Source organism: Peromyscus leucopus, chromosome 3, assembly GCF_004664715.2.
Source record: "Peromyscus leucopus breed LL Stock chromosome 3, UCI_PerLeu_2.1, whole genome shotgun sequence".
In the NCBI taxonomy this organism is placed as follows: Eukaryota; Metazoa; Chordata; class Mammalia; order Rodentia; family Cricetidae; genus Peromyscus; species Peromyscus leucopus.
Window position 1 is genome coordinate 60,937,601 of NC_051065.1, and position 9,474 is coordinate 60,947,074.

A 9,474-nucleotide genomic window follows, 5' to 3' on the forward strand; every position below is an offset into this window, starting at 1 on the left:
AAGCACCCAGCCTTCTTGTGCGGGATCCTGTCTTTCATAGACCCCCTTCCCTCTGCTCACTCTTCCAAATGATCCTCCTGCAGAGCTCATTCACACAAGCACACCCTCCCTTCACCCCATCCACACACCTATCAAGGTAAAGGAGGTTCATGGAAGTATCCTCTGCTCTCTAATATTCCCAAAGCTAGATCTAGAACTGGGTGATGGAACCCAGAGGAAAAAGGGGAGGTAACCAGAGATAACCAGCCTCATGGGGAAGGGGCTACTGCTCTTTCTGGTCCAAATCCGTGCAGATGGAGACAACCCCCACACTCTATAGCCTCGGGGTAAGGTTCTCCTAGGCCAAAGCTGACTTCTTCAGTTCTTATCCCAACTCCACTCATTCTGACCCACAGGAAGTGTCCATGAGAGCTGTTTGTTACAGCTCAAGAGAATCAAGTGTCATTTTAATTTTTATCATTTATTATTTATTTGGCCTCTCTCCAGATTCCTATTCACATTCCCCCATAGCCCAGGATACATCTTGGCATGTACGCCAGAGCCGCTGTGGTTACCAATCAGTTCAAGGCTCCTTTCCCAAGTCAGACAAAAATCATCACGAGGCAAGTAGTACCAATGGAACAAAGCTTTATTGGGGGCATGTGTTGGAACACAGGGGAGTCCGCACACATGGGAGAGTTCTGGGTCGGCTCCCTCCAATTTCTGACTCCTGGGATCTCTGCCTTGTCCTGTTTGCTGCTGTCTGTGTTCTTTAGGTTTGCACTTGCACGGAGATCTGCTCCCACACATTCAGTCCAGCTGTACTCAGCTCACAAAGGACGGGGGAGGCACTGTCCCCCCCATCCCAGGGAGGACATACAGGGTCCAGAATTAGTCACTGTGCACATGTGGTCATTGCAGCCAAGTCTCTCAAAAGCTTAGAAGTACGTCAGTGCTTAGAACATGGTTACAGAATGCAAACCTATTAAAATACCTTACATAGTGGAAGAAAATCCTAACTGCTGCTCTGGGCCTCTCTATTCTGTCTCATTGTTATTTTCTACCACTACACAGGACAGGCACCTTGTAGTCATAATGTCTGTCCGCTTTATGGGTAAGGGTGCAGCTCGAACATGTACAAGTACCTGGTCCATGGCTGCCCGTGGGCTGATTCAAAAGAAAGAGCCGGACGATGGCAAGAAGCTTTGGTTGTATCAGAGAACAGACACAGAACATGAGCACGTGATATCAGTGGGATAGAAGATCCCGTATCAGGGCACTGTGCTGCGGACTAAGTGTAAGGAGGGCCCATGTGTCCAGAAAGAAGCTGTGTAGCTGGACACAGACTGTAGCTGGGTCCCCTGAACTGAGGCCTCATCCATTGCCACACCTGACGGCGTGACCCAGGGACTAGAAAGCTCTCTGTGGAAACAGAGGAAGCAGGCCACAAGGGATGGGCACTGGGTACAGCTGGTGATGGACTGTCCTTGTGGTGGTTTGAATGAGAATGGCCCCCATAGGCTCATGGATTTGAATACTTGGTCACCGGAGAGTGGCACTATTTGAAAGGATTAGGAGGTGTGGCCTTGTTGGAGGAAGTATGTCACTGGGGATGGGCTTTGAGGTTTCAGAAAGTCCATTCTATACCCAGAGTCTCCCTCTTCCTGCTGCCTAAGGATCTGGATGCAGAGCTCTCAGCTACCTCTCCAGCACCATGTCTGCCTGCATACCATGCTTCCTGTCATGATGATAATGAACTAAACCTCTGAAACTGTAATCGAGCTCTAATTAAATGCTTCCTTTGATAGGAGTTGCCATGGTCATGGTGTCTCTTCACAGCAATAGAACACTAACTAAGATACCCCTGCTTATGGTCGGCCCACATGGATGCCCTCCCTATCAGATACCTACAGGTCTTCTCGGAGGCCATCTGGATCTGGGACAGCCTTTCCAGCCAGGACTCCTCGAGGGATCCTCCTCAGAAGCCTGCTCTGTGGCTAAACTGTTTTGCTGGGACCATGTGGAAGTTCTGTGGTGTAACAGCGGCCCTCGTTCTCCCACAGGATCAATTCGATCTTCTCCATGAGGTCCTGCAGCTGGGCCTCCTGCTTAGTCCCTTGGGCCCTGTTGTTGAAGCCACAGTGTCGCCTCTCACACGCGACATCCAGATCATCCAGGCTCTTATTGTTGTTTTTTTGGATATATTCTTCCAAGGATCCCCCGTCTAGGTCCTCCTCCCGAGTGAACACCAGGATGGTGTAAGCCAGGATCCCTTCTCCAAAGATCTCCTGGAGGCGCCTGGCAGCTTGCTGGTCCTCTGCTGTGTACCGGCCCACCTGTATCACCAGGAGCACTGCATGGGGCCCTGGAGAGTCCAGGACTCCACAGATCTTCTCAGCTGCTACCTCAGGCAGGTCCTGATGTGACAAAATGTCTGGGGTGTCGATCACCTCAAACACCTTTCCATTCCAGTCTCTGCTCCCTTTCTGGAAGGTCCTGGTTACTGGTCTAGCGCTGATTTTGGACTCAAATACTTGCCTGCCAAGGATGCTATTTCCGGTTGCACTTTTCCCGCTTCCTGTTTTCCCCACCAGAAGGAGCTGCAATCTCTTCGGGGTGAGCTCTTTCTCCTTCAGACCTAGAAGAATTTTACAAAACAAAACATCAGAGGGAATGTTTATCAGAGGCCATGTCCCCATGCATCTGAGAAACAGTCCCAGGATGAGGAGATGGCAGAGACAAAGGCCAGCATCTGTCCCTGAGGTCTGCCCTGGGCTTACATTCTCAGCCTGCGTCCTGGAAGGCAGAGGTGAACATTTCTACAAAGAGGGACATCAGAGCCACCGGGTGAGAAGGGAGACCCACATGTCAGCTAAACACTGGCTACTCCAATGCCAAGATGTTTAAATATGCCTGGGGCTGGGTACTGGAAGGAGATGCCCTTCTGCCAGCCCGGCAGGTGCTAAGACCTAAACCACATAAAATGCCAAATGACAGTTTTCAAGTGTGATCCCCATGGAAGACACTGTTGGGTCTCTGATCACAGAGCACGAATCCTGCCAGAGGCAGCTAGGCTCAGCCTCCAAACCTTCTCAGCACCCACTGGTTTGCTTCCACACGCCTCTACCCTAGCCTGACCTGCAATCTTCTCGGCTCTCTTGAGCTTTTCCAAAGGGGATAGGAAAGACTTTGAGTGGATTCATGCAAGTTTCAATCAGGCATGGATAGTTGGATGTCCATTCCTGCCTGCCTAGTTAAGGCACAGTTAGGGCCAAAGAATACCTATTTCTGAGCAGCCAGAGCCCAAACTTAAAAGCCAAATGCATCATGGGATGCAGAGAGGGGACTTTCCAAATAATGACTAACTCTGCTTCCCGTAAGAAGTGAAGGAGGCTTAGCCTGCGTTGGTGACTTTCCCAAGTGGTAAAATAAGTGGGCTTTCTTCTGATGGTCCAGGCCTTCCAAATTCATAAAGAAAAAAAGTCATTCATGTTAAAATACAATGAGTCACAAATAATTTCTTCTAGGAAGAAAACGTGGGTAGGTTTCTAGCATGCCCAGATTTTATCTCCCTTGGTTAGGTGGCAAAGGCGAATCTCTGAGAAGACTGAACCCGGTCCCTGCCAATGGCCACTGGAGACATTCAGCTTGCTTGCATGGTACTGTCAATCAGTGTGACTCGTCTCATGCAGCTAATCACCCACACAAGGACTACTGGTATCAGAGCTGTGAGAAAACGCTAGTCTTTGTATCGTGTCCACATGACCAGCGTGTCCTTCTCAGGGAGGAGCTCGGATGGGAAGACTCTTTTCCTTGGAACTGGCATTTCTCACCTCCTATGACCATCCACCTGTCAGGGGTCCCTTTCCTTAGTTTTTCCTGGTGTAAAGAAGAGCCATTTTGCTTTGTTTTGGCCATAGTGGGCAAATCTATGTAATGAGGGCCTTCACCTGCCCCTCCCAGCACTCAGTGTGTGGTCTCATGTCCATTTGCACACCAGTGTCCCATCTACACCTCTCTGATTCACCTCTCTAGGAAAGCAGTGTACCTTCTGTCGGCCCTTGTGCGGAGTCCAGGGGCACCTGCCTTGTGGGATTCTTCTGGGGGCTGTGTCCACATTCTTCTTCCACCTGCAGAAAACAATCATACATTTAAATACATGCAAATAGCTTCATTTTGTTATGCGTGTGTGAGCAAGCTTGGGAACATGAGCGTGCACAGGTGTTTCTGTGCCATGGTACACATGGAGAGGTCAGACGACAACTTTCAAGAGTCTGTTCTCTCCTTCCCCGTGGGTCCCGGGACTCAAACTCAGGGGTTAGGTTCTCACAGCAAGCACGTTTATCCATTGAGCCGTCTCTGTGGCCTGTACATGTGTACTGATTGCGTTTTAAGGGGCCTTGTCTTTCTTGTCAGGGAAAGTTATTCCGTGTGTGTGTGTGTGTGTGTGTGTGTGTGTGTGTGTGTGTGTGTGTGTGTGTGTGTGTTTGATGAGGAGTGGGGAAGAAGGGTATGAGACACTCTCTGGAGGTTTCAGGAAGCCTACCCCTCAGGCACTGTGTTCTCCGCCATGAGTTGACGAGATTGTCATAAGAAAGGAGTCACTGAATTTGTTTGGGTAGACAGTGTCCAGAGCTGTGCATTGAGGGCCCGGGGCGGGGAATGGGGTCAGGAGAAGGAGAATGGTGAAGAACAGGAGGAAGAGAGGGAGACAGTATGGTCTTGATTTTGTGTCTCAGACCATATAAGATCTAAATAAGCAGTGGCAGGAAGTTATGGAGAGGGTGTAGCTTTGGGTCTTGGGTCCAGAAAGAACCATCGAGGTTTTAGCAACGAGAATTGGCATGGCTGAAAGCTAGTGGCTGTGTTCAGCAGTTGCAAGGAAGGTGAGAGCCATGGGGATCTTCACAGTGCAAGGCAGAACCCTGCTGAGAACAGGGCACTCGGCGTGTGATGGAGACATAGTTAGTTACTGCCTGGGATGCTCACACTACCCTGGGCCTGAGTGTCACTTCAGGGGGAATTTGAGGTCTAAATCTGCAAAGACCTGCTCCTCCAATGTCACAGCATGTCCACAATCACAGGCCCACTTCTAGTTCTCTTTGCTAATTAGAGCCACGGCATCCCAGCCAGGAATTCCCAATGACTGCTCTGATGAGTGATGTCTGCCTGCTTCCGGGGCTAATACCATCCTCTGATTCCAGAGTCTGCAGTGCTGCTCTTAGGGTGAGGTTCCCTAGAGGGTTGGGAGGAAAACTGGATGATCTGTGACTTTCTCAGGACCCTCACAGCCAGACTAAACAATCCGGATGAAGACTCTGGGGTGGGGCTCCCAAGTGCAGTTTGGACTTGTCACAGCCCTGTTCGATGGTCTATGCTACTCGGCTAGCAGGCTGCCTTATCTTCTCTGAGTCCCAGGGAGAAGCCAGTGGGAACACCAGAGACATGGCTTTGTGATGTGCTTTTATGACGTTCAGCCAATGTCTGGCTTAATGGGCTGACATGTGGATGCAGGGAGCTAAAGAAAGTCTGGCGGTTCCCGAGAAGAGTGAGGAAGCAGGCCAGGCCGATAGCCGAGCTCAGATCTGGTCAGGTGTCCTGGCTTGAGCAGCGCTGCCATTGCCTTGGTGAGCTGGAGGACTACAGACCCCTCAGTCTCTGCGGCGTCTTCCCTGACCTCGCTCCTTCTTTGGAGAACAGGTGGACTGACAGAAACAGCTCCCAGCAGATGACGCTGGAGAGTGCAGAGCCCAGGCATCACCCAGGCAATAGTTATGTACCCAGCACCGTGCCCACAGCACTATCAGAGGAAGGAGGCTGCGTCCTCTGAGCCTTGCTGGCCCGCCTCAGTCACACACACACACACACACACACACACACACACACACACACACACACACACGACACTTTGAATTTTTATCTTCAGTCCAGATGAGAGAGACTTTATCACCCTGGTTCCATTGCTCAGAAAGAATGTGACATTTAAAAAAGTGCCCTGGGGAGCACTGGCCAGTTGGGGGTGGTGGACATGGCTCAGAGGTAGAATGCTTGTAGGGAGTGTGCCAGACTCGGGCTGCAGGTCCCCAGCACTGAGAAAGCAGCAAGCATTAAGCATAAAGGTCACCACAGAACACAAAGCTCTCCTGGCTCGGTGCTGCAGCTCTTTCTATCACACCACTTGTATTTATATGAATGTGGATACACAGCCACACACACGGGTTTATAAACACACAAACATGTTTACACCACATTCAACATACATAGAAATACATGCATAATACAAAATGAACTCCAGGGTTTTCTGTGGACTTTCCCCTCCTTATTTTTCTTTTATTGAAAATAGATTTTTTTCATACAAAATATTCTGATTATGGTTTCCCCTCCCCCAACTCCCCCAAGGTCCTCCCTGCCTCTCCTCCCATCAAATTCCACACCCTTTCTGTCTCTCCTTGTAGACATGTAAAGAATAATAATAAAATAAAAGAGATAAAACAAAAACAAACGAGAACAGGACAAAGCAAGCAAACAAACAGATGAAAAAGAGCTAAAGAAAACATATGAGAAACAGACGTAGTCCGCACACACAGGAATCCCACAGAAACTCAAAACCGGAAGCCATACATGCTCTGACAAACATGAGATGAAGAACCTCCAACCAAGGGCGTCACCCAGTTCATTCGGGGTTCCTCTCTATTGCCGGCCATGGGCTCACAGTTCATTCGGGGTTCCTCTCTATTGCCGGCCATGGGCTCACAGGTGAAAAGTTAGTCTTGTGAGCTTTTTGATTTGTTTCATTTTGTTTTGACTTTTTCTTTTCCTCTTATTGGTTTTTTGTTTGTTTATTTTGATTTTCAGGTTTTTAAAATTGTATTTTATTTTTTAAGAGAGAGAGAGCATGAAGTTTGATTGGTAAGGAGGTAGGAAAAAGGGAAAAACATAATCAAATATATTCTATGAAAAAACTTTAAATAAAAATATAAACATAATACCCACCAATCACTCACCATGCATACATGTAAACACACACAAACATAAATGCATACATGTGGCACACATGCCATTTATACACATATACAACTCATACATATACACAAACAATACACACATGTAAACACATACATGACACATATAATACATAAAAATACAGTGTACCCCATTCATACACATACATGTAAACACGAATACAGATGAACAGAAATGTACATACATGGCCACTCATACATGCCTGTGAGTACACAAATATACATACAACATGTACAGATACACAAGCTGCATACCCATGTGTAATACAAACACTATACACAGTATACGCATACCACATAGGCATGTAAACACATATATACACAAATGCAAGTGTTTGTAAACAGAACATATCCTTAAACAAATAAACACACACATAAATGAAACATACATATACACAAACAGCATACACACACGTAAAACATATACAAATCCAAACAAGACACACACCACACACGCATACGTGTAAACATACACACACAGTGGGACTTACCATGGGGCTGGCTGACAGGCAAGAATGGCTTCGTTTCCTGTCTCCTGTGACACTGCACTCCCATGAAGTTTCTGGCTTTCCTGGCAGGGCCAAGATGCTGTATCTTTTGTAGATGGAGTAGAAAAGCCAGGAAACAGTTTCCATAGTATATGAGCCAACGGACTCTGCTTGCCTGTACAGCCGATCCATATTCCAACCCATGTTTTATCAGCACAATATGTTCTGAGCTCAAGCATGACCCTTCAAAGAGCCGCTCACTGTGAAATGAGAAACAGGAAGTGAGCAGCCAAGTCAGACACTTCCGCTTACAGCCTAGAAAAACAACTTTAAAAGAATATAGTGTGGTGGTTATGTTTATTATTTAAACAAGGCTTAGAGAATTAGGAAGCTGCAGATCTCTGGAAAGCTTGTCTCAGGGACACGAACCCCGATCCCATCTTTTGGAGCTGAGTTCACGTCCCAGAGTGATCCAGAGCTTTAGGACTGGACAAGCATCCACCATCCCGTCTCTCCCTCAATCCATCTTTTAAATATCTTTTCTTGGAACTGTTAAGTTTCAAACCTGGAATGGCTGAGGAGCCTATTTAACATATCAAAGCAGACCTGGCCTCCAGGTTCTTCCAGCTTGCCTCAGTCCCTCCCTGTTACAGTGTAAGGCTGGCAAACCCCACCTGTACCCTAATTCTAAGGCCCGGGGGCTGGGCTGCCCTTGCCCCAGAGGCTCTTTCCTATGTAGTCCAGACATCTTGGTTTCCTGCTCCTTTTGTACCTCTGGCCTCTGCACCTGTTCGCTCCCCCACCCCCACTCTTTGCATGGACCAGTTCAGTCTGGTCCTGTCCACTCTGGGCTCTTCCAGATATCCCTGCCTCTGACTATGCCGTCCCACGTACCTATAATAAACTTTCTCCTCCACCGTACCTAGGAGCAGTCATGTCCTTCCTTTCCTTTTTATTTCTTTTTTTTCATTCACCAACAAGCTCTAAAATCTCACTCTTTTTAAGATTCTCTATGTTTGAAGAATCTTTTGAAATTATCAGGCAGGTCCCAAGTTTTTGATCACCAATAAAGAAAATGAACATAATTCATTAATTCAACTTTTACTAGTTGGTTTGTTGAGATATTGTTGAGATAGGTCTCACTAAGTGAAGCAAGCTAGCCTAGAATTCATGGAGAACTGCCTGCCTTTGTCTCCCAAGTGCGAGAATTCACTGATTTAAAAGAAAAAAGCTTGTTTTTATTTTTCAGTTGTGTGTGTGTGCACGCGCGTGCAGGTGCCTGTGGAGGCTAGAGGTATTGTATCTCCTGGAGCTGGAGTTACACACTGTTGTGAGCCGTAAGATTTGGTTGCTGGTAACCAAATTTTGGTCCTCTAAAGCAGTATACACTTTTTGTTTTGTTTTGTTTTTGTTTTTGAGATGGGGTTTCTCTGTGCAGCCCTGGCCCTCCTGGAACTCACTCTGTAGACCAGGATGGCCATGAACTCAGAGACCCACCTACCTCTGCCTCCTGAGTCATGGGATTAAAAGGCATGTGCCACTGTGGGAGCCCGTTTTCGGGTTCCTCGTGGCTTTACCCAGCAGGTCCACATAGAGGATGATTAGGATCACAGGCCTGAGTGCAGGTGTCTGAGATGGTCTGCACTTGGCTGTGCTGGGGGAGGAGGTCTTTTGTTCCACCCCTTGGCGTCTCTATAAAAACCCTGGGCCAGAGACAGGGCCCGTTGAAAAAGGTTCCAGGCCCTCTCGAGGCTATCCTTATTTTCTGTTTATCTCCGCAATATAAATCATTCTATCTAACATTTCCTGCTGCTCACACTCAAGAAAACTCTGGGGAACTGTGGGGTTGGTGGGTAAACACCCCACATGCCACCACTGCCCAACTCAGTATACACTCTTAAATGCTGAACCATCTCTCTAGTCCTTACTAAGTTTTGGGGGATAATTTTTATTATAAAAGTAAAAGAAAAGAGAGCAACATAAAC

At 47.6% G+C, this 9,474-nt stretch overlaps 1 protein-coding gene across 1 annotated transcript; it reads right to left on the minus strand.

Annotated features, from left to right (window-relative positions):
- Positions 1-1,756: 1,756 nt before the first annotated feature.
- Gimap6 (GTPase, IMAP family member 6) lies at positions 1,757-7,771 on the minus strand. Its single transcript, XM_028879593.2, has 3 exons — positions 7,493-7,771; positions 4,028-4,109; positions 1,757-2,617 (listed from the first exon to the last, which is right to left on the minus strand). Exons 1-3 carry the CDS (start codon positions 7,691-7,693, stop codon positions 1,977-1,979), a joined length of 924 nt encoding a protein of 307 aa, XP_028735426.1. The 5' UTR covers positions 7,694-7,771; the 3' UTR covers positions 1,757-1,976.
- Positions 7,772-9,474: the final 1,703 nt, after the last annotated feature.

Bases quoted from the DNA above. Each gene is read 5' to 3' on its own strand.
- Gimap6 (XM_028879593.2), bottom strand. From the start codon at position 7,693: ATGGGTTGGAATATGGATCGGCTGTACAGGCAAGCAGAGTCCGTTGGC. The intron at 4,110-7,492 runs GTAAGTCCCACT...TGTTTTCTGCAG, and splicing joins GCCTGTCAGCCAGCCCCATG to GTGGAAGAAGAATGTGGACA. The intron at 2,618-4,027 runs GTACACTGCTTT...AAATTCTTCTAG, and splicing joins CGCACAAGGGCCGACAGAAG to GTCTGAAGGAGAAAGAGCTC.